The sequence below is a fragment of the Alternaria hordeiaustralica genome, assembly GCF_023758085.1.
Source record: "Alternaria hordeiaustralica strain BMP 2776 chromosome Unknown scaffold_21, whole genome shotgun sequence".
Classification (NCBI taxonomy): domain Eukaryota; kingdom Fungi; phylum Ascomycota; class Dothideomycetes; order Pleosporales; family Pleosporaceae; genus Alternaria; species Alternaria hordeiaustralica.
Window position 1 is genome coordinate 340,003 of NW_026056793.1, and position 20,982 is coordinate 360,984.

Sequence of the window (20,982 nt, forward strand, 5' to 3'; positions counted from 1 at the left end):
TTTCGACGGCAATATTTGCGCTTCCAGGCGAGCTTGACCCCACTACAACTGGTTTCGTACACCCCACCTTGCATGCCATGTCCGAGGAACTCACCCTGGACGAGAGGGAGAATCTCGGACTTGTGATAATCGACATGAGACGTCCCGCGACCGGACCAATCCAGTGCTACGCCATCTATGCACTCGCAAGGCGGCTGTTCGAGTGGACTTGATGTACCGAATGAGGAAAACTGGCTGGAGTGGTGTTGTATCGGCATGCGTCGGGGCATTGGGACGATGTGGGATCAAAGCTGTCGTGAGAAGTAAAATGCCATCGTAAAAGTCGACCAGGCTGTAGAAACTTTTCCTTGGTTTCGCAACGTTTATTGACCTTCGGCTGCGGGGCTTTTTACATAAGCCGCAGTATGCAGGCCGGGGTGGGCGATACCCAACCATCTACCTCAGCCGTGTCAGCTGAAGTACTGCCGGGAGAATCCAGGAGGGACCTTCTGCTGTGCACGTGAGGGACTGTCTAATGCGTCTCTCTAGTGAATATCGCGGCAAAAAGAAAGGAGAGGAAACAAAAAGGATTGAACAAGCTCAAAGCCAGGATTGAACTGGCGATCTTCGCATATCGTCGTCTGAAACGAGCTACGAGTGCGACGCCTTACCACTTGGCCATTTGAGCCGACTTATTACCGAAGATGGGTTTGCAGATCATATATAGGCCTATTGATAGCGAGGAGGGGTGTCCAGCGCCAGCGCGAGCGACGTTTGTGGCGAATAAGGTACAAACGCTGTTGGGACGGCGAGCGGAGTGGACCTTCTGCGCTGAAACCACCTACTTGCGGATACTCGCCTTATCCACATTACTGATCAACGCATTCCTCCACTCTTGATCCTTCAGTATACTCCGCACCCTAGCCTCCAACCATTCGGTATTCCCCCAGAAGCCCCAGCTGGCCTGAAAGCGGAGCCAGTCTACGAGCGCCGTCTCCCAATGTCGCACGAAGATCGACCAGTTGTACTCTTGTTTGCCGGTCTCTCTCAACCTTTCCCAGTATCGCTGCAACAGCTGCTTTTCGCCTTCTTGCATGGGTAGCTCCCGCGGGATATGCGAGTCGGCAACGAGCATGCTTAGCGGAACGGAGCATGTGAAGAACTTGGCGAGATCGCAGACGCCCAGGCCAAGACCAGTGTACTGGAAGTCGTAGAACGCGACCTCTTCACCGGACTTGCTGGTAAACATGTTTTCAGACTTGACATCACCATGGATCAGAGTTTGGTATGCTTCGATTGGTGACCGACCGGATGCATTCGGTGAGAGGAACGCTGCCGCTATCTCAGAGATGGAGAGGTCTTCGCCATCGACCCAGTCCGTGAGTGGCTCGTTCCACTCGGCGTCGTAATCCTTCGCCAGAGTATCGTACTCCTTGCGACGCGTCGCAAGATAGGTATATCCGCCATTGAGCCACACCGATTTGTTCGACGAGGCCTGTCCATAACGTTGTACTTCCTCGAGCGGTGGTAGGACCAGAGACGCAGAGTCTAAAGACTTGACGCGGGTCCACCAGAAGCCATGAAAGCCAGAAAGCCAGTCCAGCGCGGCATGAGCTTGGGTCGTTGTCAACACGTCGCGCTTCTCTCCAGCCACAGGATATTGTTGTTTCAGATCGCTCAATAACATCGCAGTCATCGAGGTGCCGTCCGTGTTGTGCCTGTTGATGCTAGCGACGCATTCGGCGACCGGCAAAGTTGCTGGCATTTGGGGTGCGAGGTGGCTGTAGAAGTATTGTTCTATCTGATAGCTCAGGATCTTCCGGGTATGGCCTTCATCGCCTGCCTTCGTCGGTGGGGGGTTTACGAGTTTGAGTACGTAGGATTTCGTCGAATCTGGCGAGCCTATCGGATTAGCGAACACGCGACATATCTCGCCGTAGCCTGCCCATAACGACTGGATGGTCTGCAGAGATTGGAGTTCTAGTCCCTTCTCCGAAAGAAGCGCAGATGCTACTTCGTCTGGTGATACTCGTGCAGGCATCGAATCTGCTGGTTGCCGTAGACGGGCGTATAGAAGCGGTAGTAGGAGGATTGAGATACAAGGGACGAAGAAGCAGGCGAAAATTAGCTGCGACCGTGTGATCATCCGTACAGCGAAGAGATAAAGGTGGAAAGTGTGTAGTCTAGGCGCCTAGTCAAGGAGATTGGCGTTGGTGACCACCAAGGCATGCTGTTGTTGCAAAAGTACGCCGAGGGGTTGGATGACGCGACGCGTCAAGCTAGTCATGTGCGGCTGACATAAGCGAGTGTCCTGAATCGAGCTCGCCGCCCATACACCTGGGCATGCCCCACGCCTTATCAAAGTCGATACTGCCCTTCGCACTTCATGACATTGCAAAACTCGAGAACCTCCACACCACTGTACTGGAAATGAACGACGAAGATTACCGAATCGACGAGACGCCAGATACACTCAAAATGGGCCATTCTGATTGACCAAACTCATGCATTGGTATCTACCACGGAAAAACGAACAAGGGTTTACAGAGCTCTAATCGCATCTACAACAAGTACTGGAAGTAAATATTCTCCTTGTCTGTCATGTCTTGTAGACCATTCTCTCCATGGACCTCAGCACCTGCCTCATGGAAATGGCCGCTCATCGAGTAATCGATGGGGTTCCTAGGAAGACCGGCCGCCTCACGCTGGTCGCACTTCTTCTTCTGCATCCAGGTGATAAGAACGACTTGAGCGACAACGACTCCCCAGAGGATGCACCAGATTATCAAGATGCCCTTGAGAGCATTGACCTAAAAACGACTTATTAGCGAGGGACTCTTGGCTGAGCATGTGACAGGGATAAGATACTTACGTATTGCGGTTGGAACTTCGAATCGAAGATGTACGGGGTAATGATGTTGCCTACGGAGTTTCCAGCGTTGAAAGACGTGTAGTAGATGGCCTTCTTGGTTTGTCCGGCGCAGTTGGAGCCCATCCAAGAGATGAGCAGAGGGTTAATGGCGTACACGAAGGCAATAAGATAATAGCCTGCGAGCAGGCCACCCTTGTTGTCCGGAGTTTTCGGGAGCGCAACCAAGAGAGCAACACCGACAATGACGATGGTAACGAGGCCGAGGAAGAATGGCGACTTGCGCTTGAAACGGTATGCGAGCCACGATGCACCAAGAATGGAAACGACCTGAAGCGCTCCGAAAGGCATGTTCAGCAAGACAGCTTCGTCTGAGCTGAATCCAGCCAGGTTCTTCAGGATGATGGAGCCGAAGACCGAAGAGACCGACGCACCAGCATTGACAGCGATGACCATGATCATGTACAGCCAGTACTTGGGTTCACTCAAGGCCTCGGCGACATGACTCCAGTTGAACTTGTGCGAGACGATACCCTGTTGATTCGCCTTCACTCGGTCCACAGCCTTCAAGCGATCCTCCGGTGTCAGGAATCGAGCCTCGCCGGGGCTATCGTGGGCCCACCAGTAGGTAATAAGACCAATTACGATAGTCAAGAGCCCGAAGAAGAGATACACCATCTGGTAGCGGTATAGCGAGGACGAGTTTATCTGCGCGAAACCGTAAACGATGGGTGAACTGAGAACGGTGCTAAGACCATAGCAGCTGTACCAGCAAGCCACGCGGAATGGCTGCTCGGAACGCCTGTAGAAGGCAATGGTGATCATCGAGAACAGGGGAACGACCATAGCCTCAAAGGCACCGAGGAAGAATCGCGATGCCAGCAGCCCGGCGTAATTCCTAGAACCACCGAGGCCACCGGCAACTGAAATACCCCAACATGTGATGATGACGGGAAGGACGTGGCGGTATCGCAGCTTGACGAGGATCCATGCGGCCAAAGGCTGCACACCGAGTTGCGCATAGTATCCGATGTTGCCGATGTTTGAGTAGTCGTTGCCCTTGAGATGGGCATCCTCCTTCAGACCATAGACGGCCGTCAATCCGATGATTCCCTTGTCGGCGGATTGCAGGAAGTACACCATGCAAAGGAGCGACAACATCCAAATGTCGGTCTTGCGCAGAATGCGTTTGCTGTCTGCCTCGGTGCAGATGTGAGCCTCGCTTAGGCCAGCCTCCTTGCCCTCCTCATATGCCACGGCATGGTCAATCGAAGTGTCGGACACATGCTCCATGCCGATGGCGGTCGGCTTCTCGTCCGCGGAAGCCATGTCGCAAGGTCAATGGGTGAAAAGATGGAGAAAAGAAGAGATCTGGGGATGAGCTACAATCTGGGGTACAAGTCTGGGGTAGACGTTTATATGCCTTCGTTAACGCGACGCGAACGACACCAGCGGGACCCGGCCCAACGGCGCAACGGACTAGAATTATCCCTCCAACAGCTTTGCGCGCACTAGAAGGATGCACCGATGCATCCGTGCCTCTGTGAGCTGTGCTGATGCGAGCTTGTTGTAGCCAATAGCCCTGGCAGGAGGTCCTGATAGCAACCGGCTAAATCGATGGGAGGGAAGTGCTCGTGATGCGCCCATCGACCGCGGGAAGTACGAGCTTATGTCTGGATCAACGGCTCGGACTTTGACAGACCGAGAAGGTTATGAGCGTGTGCGACGAAGTAAGTAAGGCTCACGGTGCTTTGATGGTTGACAGGTTTACCCGAGTGGTGTTGGGTTGATAGTCGAAGTCTATGGGTATAGTACGCACCGCTCCATCGTACATCAACGAGACTAACCACCTGCCGATCTAGCCATGATCCCGGAAGCGTGGTGGGCGATGAGACGGTCAAAGCTTAGTGCGTGCCCTGATGCTGTTGACACTACAAGTATATCTAGGGATTACCCAATAGACACTGCGTCTTTTCCCTGGCATCATCGTCTGCATCTATGCTCGACGAACTTTGATGTTCGAGACAAGACTCTATGCAGTGAACAAGACTTGCTTGACCAGACGACAAGCTTTTGGCCAAGAATGATCCAGGTGGCAATCTTGGGATTCTGGAAACGCTACGGCTAGAGTGGTGATTAGCCGCCTTACGTCATCCACTTCAATAATTCCACCAACAATCAATCTATGCTAGCGCCACATGGCCATCTCAGCTCTACTCATACAAACATCTTTAAGAGCAATAACATCGTGGAGTACGCTACACCAGCACAAGATTGATGGAATATCGTGATGTTGGACGATCGAGTCGGTCGCCGGTAGTCAGGGCGGAGGAGCCACGACCCCACAAAATGCCTCGGTGCCCGAGCGGCTCCACCAGCATTCCAAGAAATGCGGGGTAAACGTCATAACAGCTCGACACATCGTTGATATTCTGGGGAAACCTTGAAAGAACAACGGTTCACACGTTGCAAAACCCGCAACTCCCATATCAAACACCGACAAAGCCCGATCGCCGCTGCCTCACCAACATGACCGACCCCAAGATCTCGACAGCCAGTCAGCGCTTGACGCAGATCAAAGATTTTCTCACCATGAATAAGACGGCAACAACCATACCATGGGATCCAGATAGCACTAAATTTCCGACAAGGAAGGAATTGCCTCAGATTCCCGGGGCGCCTCCGGAGGCTGCTTGGGTTTGGGGTGACAGCGACTACGTATGTTTGACCGAAGTCTAATCTAGTTGCGGGCCGAACTGATCAGATGTAGATCGGCCGCCTCAATCTCCTAACGCCCACACGTGTCGCAGCGGCTGCGAGGGAGATACGAACGGGTGAAATTGTACCTGTTAAGTCCGTGGTTTCATGATCCTTTTAATGTGTTATTGCTAACCGCGAGGTAGCCTGCCTCTCAACGTGCCGAATGTTCCCGCGTTTGGTCGCGAGGTTTTTCAGCATGAGATTAAGACGCTGGCTGAGGGCATTGCCTACGACGATGTGTATCATATGAACACCCAGTCTGGCACGCAATGGGATGGCTTCCGACACTTCGCTCATATTCCCAGTGGATCGTTCTACAATGGCGTATGTATGGAAGCCCCATACGGCGAACGCTAGCTTACACTCATCACAGACGAAAGGCAGCGATATCGCCGGCCCAAACGCGAACCACAAATGCTCCATCCACCACTGGGCCGAGCACGGCATCGCAGGACGCGGTATCCTTCTAGACTACCGGGGCTACGCACACAAGAAGGGCATCAACTACGACCCCTACGACTACTACCCCATCTCGTGGCAGGACCTTTATCAATGCGGCCAAGACCAGGGAATCGATATCCGCCCCGCGGCTCAAGGCGGTGACATCAAGCCTGGAGATATGCTGTTCATCCGCAGCGGATGGAAGGAGGCCTACGACAGCAAGAGTGATGAAGATCGAAGCAAGGCTGCTCTTCGACATGGTAGTGGTAAGGATGGTGAGGATGGTCAGCGGTATGCGGGTGTGAGCCAGGAAGAGAAGATTTTGGATTGGCTGCATGATAGCTACTTCGCGTCTGTTGCTGGTGATGCACCGGCGTTTGAGGCTTGGCCGACACATGAGAGTACGTTGCTAGAAGGAACGATCAAGCTATAGAGACTAATATCGGCAGGCTACCACCTCCACGAGTACATCCTCGCCCTTTGGGGAATGCCGCTGGGCGAGATGTTGGATCTCGAGAAGCTTGCGCAAACGTGCCGCGAGAAGAACAGATGGTTCTTCTTCTTCACCTCTGCGCCTGCTAACTGCCCAGGTACGTTGAACACCTAAATTAATAAGCTCTTGCAATCGCTAACAGCATCATAGGCGGAGTGAGCTCACACGTCAACGGCACCGCCATCTTCTGAGCAATTCGAAAACGTCCAAAGACCGCGTTGAAACCAAGTACATTATCATAAACACCTAGCAATCAAACACCCAGTTTCGCACATTCTGTCTTGTGACAAACACGCGCTCTCTAACCAAGACTAGATCGGGCTCGCAAAATCCAGACATGTTAGCTACGCGGCATCAGCCTTATCTAGAATACCAGATCTCGACTCCGGAATTGATCCGGGGCATGTTCTGCGCTCTATTCGGCGTGGACTCTCCCCTGAGACGGTCCGTGCGTGCGCGTCTGAGTCTCGCGGCATGGCAGGTGCGCCCAACGCGATTGACTCACTATCCCCCTCGATCTTCACAGCTTGCATCGCGCCGTCAAACAACGAGAACTGAATTTGCTGATTTCTCAAAAGTGCCCCATAGGTGTGATCGCCTTCAACAGTGCTGTCATCACGTTCGATGCGTGCGTTTGGCGATGGCGGCATAGGCGGTGGCTCGTGTGGTGGTGGCGCAAACTTCACCTCGTCAACGGGGCCGTCAGCTTGCGCCGTGCCGAACATTGACGACGACGACGACGAGGATTTCACGTTGAGGCGGTTCCTCGCATCGACATCCCCCAGCACATCAAGCCCATCTGAGTGTTCCGCCTCTTGCACTTCCCTTGAGCGTTCAATCCTGTCATCGAAAGCAGGAAGAGAAGCATCACTTTCGTCGCGCTGCCTCCTGTGTTGCTCAAGTCTTCGCCCTTCCCAGTCCACCGCCATAATGCCACATTCAATAGAATCTGCAGCGACCTGCTCAGCTTCGCGACTCGCTTTCTCGCGACGGTACTTGTAGCGTTGTTGTCTTTTTGCTTCCTCGGGTGCAATTCTCTGCTTGTAGCACTCCTCGGATGTTGCATGCGTATGATACTGACAGTTCAGCAGCGGTGGCGATCTTTTGTCGCTTGAGAGGCGTTGCATAGCTGTCTCAAGCGCGGAACAGAGGAACGGCTGCGGCAAGTCTGACGGGTCGACGTCGCCAAATCCTTCCGCCGCTGAGTCGAGCCATCGATCCACCAAAAAGCGGCCAAGAGCTTTCGGCATGTTGTGTCTCTTTCCGCCAAAGATGTGCGAGATTGTATCGATATCCGGTCGTACGCCCTTGACTATTTTCTCTTCGAGCAGGTCCATCACGCGGTCAACGAATTCGACATCATCTATCATATAGCCGTGTATCGCTGCGTTGATCAGCGGCCAGCATGCGATCCATGTGTGCTGCGGGTTGATACCGTCGGGATCGAAGTTGACGTCACGATAGCGGGTGGGGATAACACCGGTGCGCCGCCATAGTTGGTGAAGTTCCGCTGCATCAGCGTCGATGTTTCGGCGTCTGAGCAGAGTGGTCGAATCGAATTCGGTATCAACGTTGACAGCAGACAACCGGGCCAAGCGCCGTGTCAAGTACCAAGAATCCGGGTTCTGACGGCCATATAGTACGCTGATCATTGACTGTCTCGGTGCATCTACAGCCGCATTTGGTATTGGCAGTGCCAGTTGTACCTGGGCTCTGTTGGATGACTCTTCTTTCACAAGCTCTGACTCCACTGGTCCTTGCACGTCCGCGTCAACATCATCGATGACTTCATCGTCACTCCACAGGCTCCCGCCTTCAAGCAGCGTATGATAATCGCTCTTCCTTGTGCGTGCCTCGATGCTTGGTCGCCGGCGAAATTTGCGACCTGTATCGCTGATATGATCACTTCCATCGAAAATGCGGTCGACGTTTCTGGGCTTTTGGCTTCTTGGACTAGCCGGGACACTGCTACGGGATTGCGACGATCGTGGTGTTCCGTGATGTAGGTAACCTTCTGGATTGACTCCCGGAAAGCCTTTTGGTATGCGCGGAGGCATGCTGCCGCGCTCGAGCCTCCTTTGGATGTCGCGCTGTTCTGAAGACGACATCTTGTCGGTAAAGAGGTTTCCCATGTCGAAGAGTGGAGGATGTCACTATCTTTCAAGGGTGCGCAATGGTACGGTGATCAGTGTCCAACCAGGAAGCAAGGCTTTGTAAGTTGTCAGTATCGAAGGACAGGGTTTGGTCATATCGAGCAGCGTTCGTGTGAAGCGCGCGACTGTTGGTCATCGGCAGTTTCGTCACGTTACTACCAGCAAACGAACACTCACGTTGACCGCTGATGTCACCGCTCGCCTAGCCATGACTGGAAGTGATTCAGAATCGAAGTAACAAACCAAAGCAAAGTTACGACAAAGACGCCAACTTTAGAGCCCGCTCATTATGTCTCTCTCATCTTCGCGATATCACATCGCTCGGCATGTATACAACGCCCTCGCAGCGCGAGACCACTATATCTTCGGCTAGATCAGCTTTGAAGTCGATAACTTTTGTTCTTGCAGGTCGAACAACCCTCTCGGAGCACTGCCCCACCGAACACATCGAAATCGACTACGCTACAGCCGAACGCTCACCGTACCTTCGCATCTACCTTCCACAGCAAGTACGTGATGATCGACCTCTGCTGCCGATCCAACTTGGAGATGTAGATCCGGCAGGCTTCAGGCTCTATATAGAGTGGCTCACAACTGGCATTGTCAAGTTCTCCGACCAACGATTTCTTCAACTCAACTCCTGCATCGACTTGATCTACGCACACATCGTCGGCTCCGCGTTCTCGCAACCGAACTTCCAGGACTACATCATCGACAAGCTAGCTTCTATTCTTGACCCCGCGCAAATTTTCGATCAAAAGATTCTTGAAATGCTGTATTTGGAAAAGCACGCGTCGGCGCTACTGCGAAAGTTTGTTACGGACAAGATGTTTGCGTATGATAGGAGAATGCTGGGTATGCTACGGAATTCCGTGGAGGACATTGTGACGGGGATTAGCGATGTAAAGGGGTGTGAATACCATATCCATGATGACGGAGTGTGTTACAGGCATGGAAGGGCGGGTGTGTTTGAAGAGATGGAGAGAGCTAACGACCTAGGAGGGAAGAAGTGGAATATCGATGATGACCCGGAACTTAATGCTATGGCAGCGCAATATCTAGGCAAAGCAACGACCCCTTCGAGAACGGACAAGCCATCCAGTATCCGCGATACTAAGCACCGTCCATCGACAGGAAAGCGTCAACCTCAGGCAAACAAGCTCGCACCGCAACTCAGAATTCCCTCCATACATACCATGACCGAACAAAATCCGAATCACGAACAATTCACCATACGATCTCGGAACCTGCGGAGTCCCCGGTCCTCTACAAGATCTTTGACTCCAGACATAGATGTTGACAAGCCCCTGCCACCGACGCCAGAGCCACCCCATGCGCCCAGCACCAAAGATCTAGTTCTCGAATGTTTAGGTCGTCTTCCGCCAGCACCAGAGCAAATCTCGCCACAAGAACTGATCGAGGAATGTCCCGCGCGCACTCCTTCTGGACACCTGAGGTCCATTACTCCACCAGATAATGCCGACTTCCAGCGTCCAGTGAAACCATCAAGACGCCCAACAACTCCACCACGATTCTTTTCGCGTCCATCTCCAACCTCTACATCTACCTCTCGACCGTCCTCACCGTTAGATTTCATACCGCCCTCCCTCCGCCCCGGCACACCTCTACCATCTTCGCATCCAACCCGTAACCTTACCTTCGCCCCTCTCCCGAAATCACACCCATCAAAAAAGAAGCCCTTTCTTCTAGACCATACACTACGTGCATCATCGCCATCGCTATACCCTCACAGGTCGACCACTCCAGCACCTAGACCCCCACCATCTCCATCCCCATCTCCTTCCCCATCACCCTCGCCCTCCCCACCACCCCTCCTCCAGCGCCCCTACCATATATCCCCCTCCTCGCCCTCTCTCCCTCACTTCGCTCCACTGATAAAACGCAAGCCCGCACCACCACGAGGCGTAGATTGGCTGGAGCAATGGGACCGACTCTTCGAACTGCAAGGAACACAGGGGTTTGGATTGAGAAGGGCAGAGAAGAAAGAGAAGAAGAGTCGGTTCATGGAGATCTTAGGGGGTGTTGGTGCCAGTGTTGGTGGGAGCGTGATCGGGAGGGAAGGTGGGATGAGATGATGGACAGAGGAATCATGTTGTATTGTATGTTACATACGGGATCCAGGACTATGGATCTTGTGTATTGATGTGTATATCAGCGTCTTGGTCATCTAAGCTTTACCCAACCCCTTCCCTTCGTCATCGCTTTCCCGCTCAACAGTCGCTTCGACATGCTCGGTCATGAGATGTTTGATACCCTTCATCGAAAGCACAGCAATGGTCGCGAGCGCAACGAACGGCACTACGCTCCAGTAACCCAGTCTATACGCACGCGCATACGACCAATGGCTTGCGTTCCATGCAGCCGTGATGATAGTTTCATTCACACCGGGTACACCCGCGCCTCTGAACTTAGACGCCGAGCTCCCTTTCATACCTTTAAGAAGCGCAGGCACAGAAGACTCGGGTAAACCCGCAGCGATAGCGGCAGAGCTGACGTCGCCAGCAAGGTGAGAAGCGACGCGCGAGTTTACGATGGCGTAGATGACGGCAGTGCCGAAAGCGCCACCGATGGCTCGTGCGGAGAAGGCGAGGCCGGTGGCGGTGGAGAGGAAGGCGTGGGGGGCTGTGAATTGGATGCATGCGACTAGAAGTGTGAGGGGGCCTGCGCAGCCGATACCTGTTAGAGCGGTGAAGATGATTTGTTCGGTGGCCCAGCCGGGGCGGATGAATGCGAAGCAGATTGAGGCTATGAACATGATGGCGAAGGTGGCTGCTAGAGGGGTTTCTGGGGGGATGTTAGTGGAGGGTGTGAAGAAGAATGCAGTGTATCTTACTCATGTCTTTGAACCTCGTCGCATACCACGTTACCGCTAGCGAAGTGAAGATCGATGCGATCTTGTAGGACAGTTGCCGGATGGCAATATCCCATGCGTTGTCTTCGAATCCAACGTTCAAGATTAGCTGGGGTGTAACGGCGTTGATGGCAGAATAGTAGATCCATCCCTCGATAGCAAAGGCGAAAGTCGACAGCCAGAAGTTCGGTCCAGTGGAGAAGAAGACGTGGGCGACGATGCCATCAGACCGGCCCTTCCATTCTGTACCATGTCAGCTTTTGACTCAAACTTAAGGTACCTAAGGGTAGTTTACCATAGAGACAAAAGGCGATGAAGAGAACAATGCCAACAACTAGGTTGGCGCATACATGCGGGTTGCTCCACGGGTACGCGCCTCCTGCCCAGTTGAGCGCCAAAAGCATCAAGGTAGCAGCAGCAACGAGAAGAAGGGAGCCAACGGGGTCGCAAGCCCACATCCACTCTTTGTAGCCCATACGTGGATAGTCAGTGCGTTTCTTTGGCCAGTAGAATGCGAATAGACCAAGCGATGTGATGCCGTGTAGGCCGACTTGGATCCAGAAGATGTAGCGCCAGCCGGAAGCACTTAGGTTGGTAACTGCACCGGCTGCTAGACTACCGACACTGCGCAGAGTTATTACGTGTCAAATGCATCTACCCACGGGAAGTGTCTACTTACGTTCCGCCCAATACGCCGGCAACGCCTGCAAGTCCGTTCGCTAGAGGTCGATACTTCAAAGGCAGAATTTCGGATGGGATAGACTGGACGATGGAGATGGTTGCAAGTGTCGTGCCGATGAGGATACCGCCTCCAATCAACATAGACATGCTCGTAGCTTTGGCGCAGATGATGGAACCAATGCATGCGATCAGTGGAGGTATGGTGGCGAAAAGCTTGCGATCCAAGACATCAGACAGGCGACCGACGGGAGGTGAGAGAACTGATTGCATGAGGAGTGGGCCCTATAGAGTATCAGAATTCGGTGTTAAAGTCTTTTCTTAGGTCTGCTGTACCTGAATGATCCAGCTTGCAATTGCAGGTTCTCCAAGCTCGCGGATGATGAACGACAGTACTGATCCTGCAGCCACTACCACAAAAACTTGAGACATGACGCTACATTGGGAGTCAGCAAGGTCCTGAAAAGGGTTGCGCGCAACGTACGCGAAGCAACAGCAGAAGACGACCATCCAGGACCTCCATGACAGCTTGACATGATGGACGTCCTCATTGGCTTCCTGGTCGATGGACACGATGTGGGCGTCGCGACCGTGGGCGGTTTCGATATGGGTAGCTCCCGTCTTGCTGTCCATGACTGCCTTATCCAGACGACAAGTTGGATCGAGAATGAAGACAAGACGGGCGAGGCCTGCATCTCATATCACTACACATATACTGCAGTGGGGCACCATGCCGTGGGCTCTTGGCCGGGGCATTCTGACAACGGGATGAGCGGTAGCGGGCTTGAGCTACAACGCCATGCATATCGGCAGATTTGGATGCTGGGGTTGAGGTCCTCTCAAGAGGCGTTTGGATGATGTTTACCGAATCATCGGGAGGAGATGATGCGGGGCCCCATATTGGGTGAAGATTGGCGCTCCTTCGCTGCAACGTGATGCGGGGAGGCGCGCCCATGAGTCGGGAGCTGCGCGCCTTACCCCGAGACACCTCCTACCCTTTCCTTTTCACTCCATGGGTGAGGTTCGTCGCGACATGTTGCTGCTACGTGATGAGGGCTGGTGAGGAGCGAGGAGGTGATGTTGGATGAAAGAGGAAGGGTCAACCGGAGTTAAGCAGGCTCGCCCCGCTGGACCCTGAGACTTTTGTTGTCTTTGCGCAGGCTTCACGCTCCGACTTACCAACATCCCACCGCCAGCCTCTTAGCCAACGCCTATACGACGCATAGTAGCCTTTTAGCTGCCCTCAGCACTGACTCCCCCACCAGGCGATGCTATGAGCAGCCCACCGCCTCTCGCAGGCCATCTGGTCCCCCTCCGCACCAAGGACGAGGTGCGCGCCAGCCTGGAGACGCACACCGTCTATGTCGTCGAGGTGCCGGCCAAGTTTGCCAACGTTATCAAGGAGTGAGGCCTTCACTCGTGGGGCACCCGCTTGATCTCTGCTAACGTCGCCCGCTCGCAGTGCCGTGCAAGCAGCGTTGCCCGACTTCAAGACGTCGGAGATCTCTCACCTGCGCCGCGTGGTGCAGTTCAAGTACCTGCCGCCGCACCTGCAGAAACAGTTCTATCCGCCTGCAAGGCTCCCCAGGGGTAACGAAGATGCTCCTGCCTCAGAACTACCATCTTCCCCACTAACACCGGCGACCCCCGCTTCCCTTTCCGCGTCCCCGTCCTCAGTCGATGCTGGCAGTGAGGCTGCTCATGGAGAGGCTGATGCTAAAGATTTTGATCTAGTCCGCTACTTCCTGCTGTGTCCCACGCGCCATATGCCCCACGCCAACCTCGCGGCTCTGATACGGACCTGCCCGCCTTTCGACGGCCCCAAGACTGCGCTCCCTCGGATCCTCTACGTAACCGTGCCGGCCCTGGCGCCCATCTCCCAGCAGCAGGCTGACGACTGGAGCGACAAGTACTGGCCCATCTCGTACAAGAACACCAACCCCTACGGCCCCCATCCGAGCCTCGTACAACGCAACCAGGAGGAACTACAACCCGAGGCAGGCAACTGGCTGGCTCTCGCCCGAGCGGCCGGCCAGCAGATATCGGATCAGTGTCTGGGTGAGAAGATCGGCGTCGTCGTGGTTGACCGCACCAGGAACCAGCCAGAGATCGTCGCGGTTGCAGGCGACTGCCGCTGGAGGTCTTTCACCGGCACCGCTGAACCGCCCACCGGCACTGGCAATGTCATGGCTCACGCTGTCCACCGCGCCATCGCCATGGTTGCGAAGAAGCGGCTGCGTGCTGCCGGCACCGACCCTGCACTCCTCGACCGCTCCCTCTTCTGCGACAACCCCCTCACCGGTCTCGAGAAGCTATACTACGAAAAGGACAACCTCTCATCCAGCGGCTACCTGTGCGTAGATCTCGACATCTACCTCACCAACGAGCCCTGCGTCATGTGCTCTATGGCCATCCTACACTCGCGCTTCCGGCGCTGCATCTTCGGCAAGCGCATGCCTCACACCGGCGGCATAACAGCAGACGGACCGGGCGACTCTTCCTCAGCGGGCAGCGGACTGAAGAAAGGCCTCTTCTGGCGACCGAGCGAGCTCAACTGGAAGTTCCTGGCCTGGGAGTTCAACGAGGACGGCAAGACTGCGGATGCGGACAGTGGCTTCAAGGAGACACTGCATGCATAAACGCGTGCCATCACGCTTGACCTGCATTGGATACAAAGCATAGACACGGCGTATTGGATTAACACTGTCGATGGGGATGGGATTATAGGGGATGATTATACCAACATGAGTAACGTGAATACGGGGTTAGGAAGGAAGCATCTGTACGATAGCAAATGGAATGGAACGTTCACATATGATTTCGCTCGTCACCACACTCGGAATGCGTGACATTTCTTAATGTGATTGAACCTGCGGTTGCTACAATCCGCTTGCCATAGATAGATCATCGCTTTACTGTGCTGGACTGAATACATGGTGTCCTTTCATACAGCTGTAACGTCATTGAAAATGATCGTTATACGGGTGTTTTCATCTTTTTGAGGTGCTGAACCCGCGCATCTTGAGTCGCGCTTCGAAACGCATCATTGCTAGGGTTGCCGACAGCGAGGCCTGAGAATAAATAGCTGCAGAAGCGCATTTTGCGTGTCACAACCTTCTGTTTCAGATGGCTTATCTATTTGTTTGGAGTCTATTGGTTCTTGCTAATAAAATCATGTTTTCATCCTGTGTTATCTTAGTTATGATAGCCGTAATTAAGACTTCACATTGTCTGTTTGATTGATGACGAAGTAGTATTTATATTTTGCATGTTTTTTGTATTGCAAGTTTCAGATGAATAGAGTGCGACTTTTACTCAAGACTGCGGTCTGTTACTGGTTCGGGCTGGTCATTGAGATTGTGCTCTAGTATCGTAACCTTCTATTTAGAAGGTAAAGCTCTACCTTGGGTCGCTTTGTCACGAGCGCAGCCACATCACGCATAGGGGGTTGAAGAAAATCATTCTAGATGGACGCAGGTAGCTAGTCGGGCTGAACTATTTGCTCAACTGTCAACGGCTGATGAAGCTATATTTGAAGATCCTTAACTGCCTGCTTCAGGAGCAGATGGTGCCTTCTCGTTGATCTTCTTAGCCGTCGACGGGGAATACGACCATAACAAGAGCTAAGTGCTGCCATTACTAACAGGGCCACCAAGTGGGTACTTTAACATTTGCTCTTGGACGTATTCGTCCGACATGTAGTATTGTCTTGGTGCTTTTTTATGCGTGTAGGTCGTTAGTGTATCGTAACGCAGCCCAAGCTTTAGGTCGGCACCGCGTTCGACAAGATACTGTATAATCTTAGGTTTTCCTTCCCAATGGGCGCCTGCTAACGCGGACCGAATGGGAAAGTCTGCTGTGGTGTGATTGATCTCGGCTCCTGCGTCAAGCAAGAGTTTGGCAACATCAATACGATCGAACCGGTACCTACGCCCACATGCTTCCATGAGTGGTGATGCCCCTCGCCAGCCGGTGAGGTTGGGATTCGCACCAGCTTTGAGTAATACTTCAACCATTGCAGTGCCCTGTAGTCGGGACACGGCGTGGATTAAGGCTGGTGCGCAATGGTCCCCGTGCTCATTGACGTCTACCCCAGCCTCAATGAGTAAACTAACCATTTCGACGGACTCGGATTCGACTGCTGTCGCCAGTAGTGTCTTTCGCGACAGGGGTTCCAAGTAACCCTTGAATCCATCTTGCCGCAGAAACCGGTATGTCGCTGACCAGACAGTCGATGACAAGTTAGCGTTGGCGTTGATTAACACCCTTACAACCTCTGTCTGGCCATTTATGATAGCATGATGTAGAGGCGTTGCATTTCTAGCGTCTTTCGAGTCCACCGTGGCACCATGAGCGAGGAGAGCTCTGACAGTGCTGACAGACCCGTTCCTCGACGCGAAGTGCAACGCAGTTGACCCTGGATGGATGGCATCATAATCCTGACTATCGGTATCGTCGAAATTGTCTGTCTTCAAGTCCAGAGAGGAGTCATACTTGAGTAAGAGCTCTACGATAGCTTCGCGTCCGGGTTGTGCAGCAACGATTAGAGGGGTTCGACCTAGCCTATCTCTTGCATGTACATCGAAACCTTGCTGGAGCAGCGCCGCAGTAGTAGCTTCTAGCTGAGACATAACCGCTACATGAAGCCCAGTGACGTGAGGATGTTGAGTCACAACATGTTCTCGTTCGAAGACGTGTTTTGCTGATACCCATGGGTATGTATAGAAGAAACTCTTGATGACATTGGCTTGCCGCGTGAGAAAGCTGACCACTTGTGTCAGACTTGACGGCGCAAGGCGAGCGTGGTCGATCCAATGACGTGCCGAGTATATGTACCATTCACAGTCTTCTGAGGGGTCCAAGTTGTTGAGGTCGGCGTATCGATCTAAAGATAGGTAGGAGACGCAGGTACTTGCTATCATGGCTTGCGCATCCGGAAACCATCGATCCAAGGTGCGCTGAAGGTACTCTTGTGTCGTGTAGTGGACGAGTCGGATGATTCCACAATCCTCGTCTACTGTAACTAAACCAAGACACGAAGCTAACACGTCTTCGATGTCTGGGTAGTTTTCTTGGTCCATATCCGGTTCACCAATCTCCACGGCCAGAGCGTCTCTTAGCGCTTCTGTAGAGACTGATGCTCGGGCGCAGGTAAGAAACGCCAATGCTTGCTTGGCGAGCTCCGCCTGGTCAGGGACTTGGCCGTTGATTCTTTTCACGGCAGAATCATACGCAGAGTCGTAAGCATCAGATCCAGTAGCAAGTTCGTTCAAGGCGAGTTTCACCTTTTTCGCGGATCTTTTCCCGATCAGAGAATCAAGGTGCAACTTGGCTAAGAGAAACCTGACGACTCATTAGTGGATCTAGAACCCTAGGAGGAAGCGACATACATTCCGCGCACTGCCTCAACGATCTTGGACACAACTTCTTCCTGCAAGCTGACATTATCTTGCACAAAACCTGGTAGGCGATATATATTGTCAGAGAGGTATTCTCGCACGTCGTTGCTGTCTGCTTGAATTTCCAGCTCACAGGCTGTTTTGAACTTCTCGGTGATCTCTGGTATGAATCGAGATGTGGCAAGTATGTTGATGTGACCATGCTTTTGCAAGTTCTGGATACTTGACAGCAGCCTTGTGCGGCAGCCTTGAGATGTAGAGCATTCGTCGAGAGCATCTAGTACGATGAATACTCGTGAGTATGTTGCCATTGCTGACCTGAGAGCCTCCGTAGTAGCTTCGATCCGATCCGAAGCCCCTTTTTGTTGTGTGTCGTAAAGACTGGTGACGCACTCTGGTAACGGAACTTGATGTTGGACAAGCTGTTTCAGTAGACCTGATAGTAGGGCTTCTAATGTCTGCTCGTTATGACGCCGGTAGTTGCAGAAAAGATGAGCCAAGCCAACCGTAGGGTCATCATGATAACGCTCCCAAAGATCAGCGTTGATGATTGACGCGAAGACCGTTTTGCCAGCACCTGGAATACCAGGGCAGAACAAGGTACGACTGTCGGTACTGAGCCAGTCTTGGTAGGTCTGTGAGCGCAGCAGCCATTCACCGGTACCTTTTTGCCGCCGACTGATGGCGTCCCGCTGCTCTGAAGCGTGGTCGATGGGTGTGAGCCAGTCAAGGATGCGTTGACGTTTCCTCAAAGCTTCCTCCATATCCTGACGCCCATGCAGCTCCTCGACTCTTCCTCGAACGTCATTTTGGGTCGTTTGGATAGATTCCAGCTCACCGTTGATGCTCCGCAGCGTCAGGTGGGTTTCCCGGATGCTTGAATCCAAAGCACTCTTCAGGTCGGCGAGATGCTTTTCATTGCGCTTTGAGCAAGCGCTAATCTTGACAAGTAACGATGTTGTGGTGTAATTGAGAGCAAGAGTCACCATCGACATCCCAGACTCTATTGCCTCAATCATTTTTTCGACATCCTTCTCTTTGAATGGCCACCGCAGATTCTCACGCAACCCATCTCGTGGGGACAACGCAGCGGCTGCTAGACGCAGTGCATCTTGAAGGTGCGCAAGCGGAGTCGAAAGTAGGTTCAAGATTCTCTCCCATTCCTCGGCATTCTCAGGGTCATTCGTTTCATCTTGCAACTTGTTGAGCAAGCTACTGCAGTCTCGTATCTGTGTACGAAGGCGCTGTTTCTCGTGTTTGGCTCCAGAAACAGCAATGATATACTTGATTACCGTCTCGCACAGTTGGACCACTGCTATGATGCTTGCAGCTGTCTCCATGTGAGCTTTGAATGATGTTCAGTGTACTGCGATCAGTGCGAGGAGGAAGACGAGGTGCGGGGTTCATCGCATCTCAGATCAAGTGAGCATGTGAGGCGAGGCTGTGCCACATTGCTGCTGCAGGCAGCGGACTTGCCGTCCCCCATGGCGATACGCGGGGTGACGTAGAGGCGGCGCTGTCATTCGTTGATCAATCTACGTGCAGATGGATCGGACCTTCTTTGCGGAAGCGAGCGTCGAGTACATTACCTTGTATGCGATATGACGACGGAGGATGTGAGTGGAAGCATGGAGTTGGAAGTCGCGGACGATGCACGTGCGCTCGCGTTCGGCGCCAAGCTAGCGCGACTCCCTCAACCTTCCGCCAGTGGTTACAAACATCCAGAACAACATCGCGACAATGTTGCCCGACGAGATCATCGCCCAGCTAACCGCGGAGTTCCAATGCCGTGATCAGCAAATACACCACCTGGCAGCCCTCTATAGCGTTCGTACACCTCTCAGACTTCAGGGTCATTGTACTAACAGCAACCTAGGCGCATCTCCCCTCTCCACCCTTCCTGAACATCCATGGCCTCACAGCAACTGGCAAATCCTCGATATTGCGCTCCTTCTTCCATCTATCTCGCATACAGCACACGATCATCAACGTTCGCGAATGCATAACCGCGCGGCATCTCCTGGAGCGCATCGTCGCAGCTAGTCTGGATGCACTGGACGAGTTTAACGACGAGAAGATTGATAGGAGACCCTACGCGCGTACAGAGAATCTAAGCGCGCTATGCGTCAACATGGAAAAGCTGTTGACGGGCAGGGGAAAGTTTGTCTTGGTGCTCGATGCGGTGGATAAACTGAGGGAAGGGGGTGGAACTCTGATTGCTGCGCTTGGGAGGCTAGGAGAGATGGTATGTTATGCATCATACAGATCAAGGCATAGGTTACTAATAGTACGAACAGATACCAAACCTCTCCCTCATCCTCACAACGACCCTCCCCCTCACGCCCTCCGTTCTCCACTCATCATCGACCTCCTTCCTGCACTTCCCATCCTACGCGCGCAGCGAACTCCTCACAATTCTCGGCGCCAACCCACCAAAGATCTTCCTCGAACCGCCCTCCCTAGAACAATTCCCAGACTACACACCCGATCTCGCAGCCGAAGACGACCAGTGGCTCTGGGGCCGCTTCATCCAAGCCGTCTACGATTCCCTCGCGAAACACACCGGACGAGATTTGATAAGCTTCAAGAGCTGCGCAATGCGCCTCTGGCGTCCGTTCGTCGAGCCTGTGGTATCAGGACAGTTCGGCACAAGAGACTTCTCGCGGTTGATGGTGAATAGACGGCATCTGTTCCAGCTTGAAGACTCCGTGCTCGACCGAATCATCTCGGATACCGCCGAACCGATCAAAGAGGCAGCACCGGCAGGCATCACACCAGCGACGCCAAGCAAGAAGAAGCCAGCGAACATGACGGCGCACACCCTTCCATACTTCACAACCCACATCCTCCTCGCCGCGTACCTAGCGTCCTACAACCCCTCACGAACCGACGTCACATACTTCATGAAGCACACCGATAAGCGGAAGAACAAGCGGCGCGCACCCAGTGCTGCGTCTTTCAGCGTCACGGGCAAGCGCACAGGAGCTAAGCATCGGAAGATCAGTCGACATTTGTTGACGCCCAGCCCGTTTACTTTGGACAGGTTATTGGCGATATTCAGAGCGCTGCTTGAAGGAACGGTACCGCAGGTAGCGGATTTATACACACAAATAGCTACATTGACGAGCATGAGACTGCTTGTAAGAGCCGGAGGAGCAGGAAGTAATGACGCACTAGAAGGCGGAGGACGATGGCGCGTAAACTTTGGTTGGGAATATGCACGCGCACTGGGCCGAAGCGTGAATCTGGAAGTAGGCGAATATCTTGTTGGTGGTGTAGACTAGGCCTTCAATCCATTTTGTACACTCCAACTCCTGTCCAAGTGTATGTAGAGGACG

At 53.3% G+C, this 20,982-nt stretch overlaps 8 protein-coding genes and 1 non-coding gene across 9 annotated transcripts; 3 read left to right on the forward strand and 6 right to left on the reverse strand.

Annotated features, from left to right (window-relative positions):
* Nucleotides 1-576: 576 nt before the first annotated feature.
* J4E84_008414 lies at nt 577-667 on the reverse strand. Its single transcript has one exon. It is a non-coding gene; the product is annotated as a tRNA-Thr (tRNA).
* Nucleotides 668-820: 153 nt separating this feature from the next.
* J4E84_008415 (uncharacterized protein) lies at nt 821-2,020 on the reverse strand (the record flags this gene model as incomplete). The annotated part of the gene is made up of 1 exon (XM_049390988.1): nt 821-2,020. One exon carries the CDS (start codon nt 2,018-2,020, stop codon nt 821-823), a length of 1,200 nt encoding a protein of 399 aa, XP_049241330.1.
* A 520-nt stretch (nt 2,021-2,540) lies between these two features.
* Nucleotides 2,541-4,177, reverse strand: J4E84_008416 (uncharacterized protein; the record flags this gene model as incomplete). The annotated part of the gene is made up of 2 exons (XM_049390989.1): nt 2,541-2,789; nt 2,852-4,177. 2 exons carry the CDS (start codon nt 4,175-4,177, stop codon nt 2,541-2,543), a joined length of 1,575 nt encoding a protein of 524 aa, XP_049241331.1.
* A 1,200-nt stretch (nt 4,178-5,377) lies between these two features.
* Nucleotides 5,378-6,733, forward strand: J4E84_008417 (uncharacterized protein; the record flags this gene model as incomplete). The annotated part of the gene is made up of 6 exons (XM_049390990.1): nt 5,378-5,566; nt 5,619-5,701; nt 5,752-5,932; nt 5,982-6,450; nt 6,499-6,639; nt 6,693-6,733. 6 exons carry the CDS (start codon nt 5,378-5,380, stop codon nt 6,731-6,733), a joined length of 1,104 nt encoding a protein of 367 aa, XP_049241332.1.
* Nucleotides 6,734-6,886: 153 nt separating this feature from the next.
* J4E84_008418 (uncharacterized protein) lies at nt 6,887-8,674 on the reverse strand (the record flags this gene model as incomplete). The annotated part of the gene is made up of 1 exon (XM_049390991.1): nt 6,887-8,674. One exon carries the CDS (start codon nt 8,672-8,674, stop codon nt 6,887-6,889), a length of 1,788 nt encoding a protein of 595 aa, XP_049241333.1.
* A 2,209-nt stretch (nt 8,675-10,883) lies between these two features.
* Nucleotides 10,884-12,878, reverse strand: J4E84_008419 (uncharacterized protein; the record flags this gene model as incomplete). Its single annotated transcript, XM_049390992.1, has 6 exons — nt 10,884-11,500; nt 11,550-11,810; nt 11,863-12,191; nt 12,247-12,530; nt 12,582-12,681; nt 12,730-12,878. The coding sequence occupies 6 exons, from the start codon at nt 12,876-12,878 to the stop codon at nt 10,884-10,886; spliced, it is 1,740 nt and encodes a 579-aa protein (XP_049241334.1).
* Nucleotides 12,879-13,518: 640 nt separating this feature from the next.
* J4E84_008420 (uncharacterized protein) lies at nt 13,519-14,884 on the forward strand (the record flags this gene model as incomplete). Its single annotated transcript, XM_049390993.1, has 2 exons — nt 13,519-13,649; nt 13,708-14,884. The coding sequence occupies 2 exons, from the start codon at nt 13,519-13,521 to the stop codon at nt 14,882-14,884; spliced, it is 1,308 nt and encodes a 435-aa protein (XP_049241335.1).
* Nucleotides 14,885-15,868: 984 nt separating this feature from the next.
* Nucleotides 15,869-18,633, reverse strand: J4E84_008421 (uncharacterized protein; the record flags this gene model as incomplete). The annotated part of the gene is made up of 3 exons (XM_049390994.1): nt 15,869-16,172; nt 17,082-17,588; nt 17,636-18,633. The coding sequence occupies 3 exons, from the start codon at nt 18,631-18,633 to the stop codon at nt 15,869-15,871; spliced, it is 1,809 nt and encodes a 602-aa protein (XP_049241336.1).
* A 751-nt stretch (nt 18,634-19,384) lies between these two features.
* On the forward strand, nt 19,385-20,928 carry J4E84_008422 (uncharacterized protein; the record flags this gene model as incomplete). Its single annotated transcript, XM_049390995.1, has 3 exons — nt 19,385-19,471; nt 19,521-19,889; nt 19,942-20,928. The coding sequence occupies 3 exons, from the start codon at nt 19,385-19,387 to the stop codon at nt 20,926-20,928; spliced, it is 1,443 nt and encodes a 480-aa protein (XP_049241337.1).
* Nucleotides 20,929-20,982: the final 54 nt, after the last annotated feature.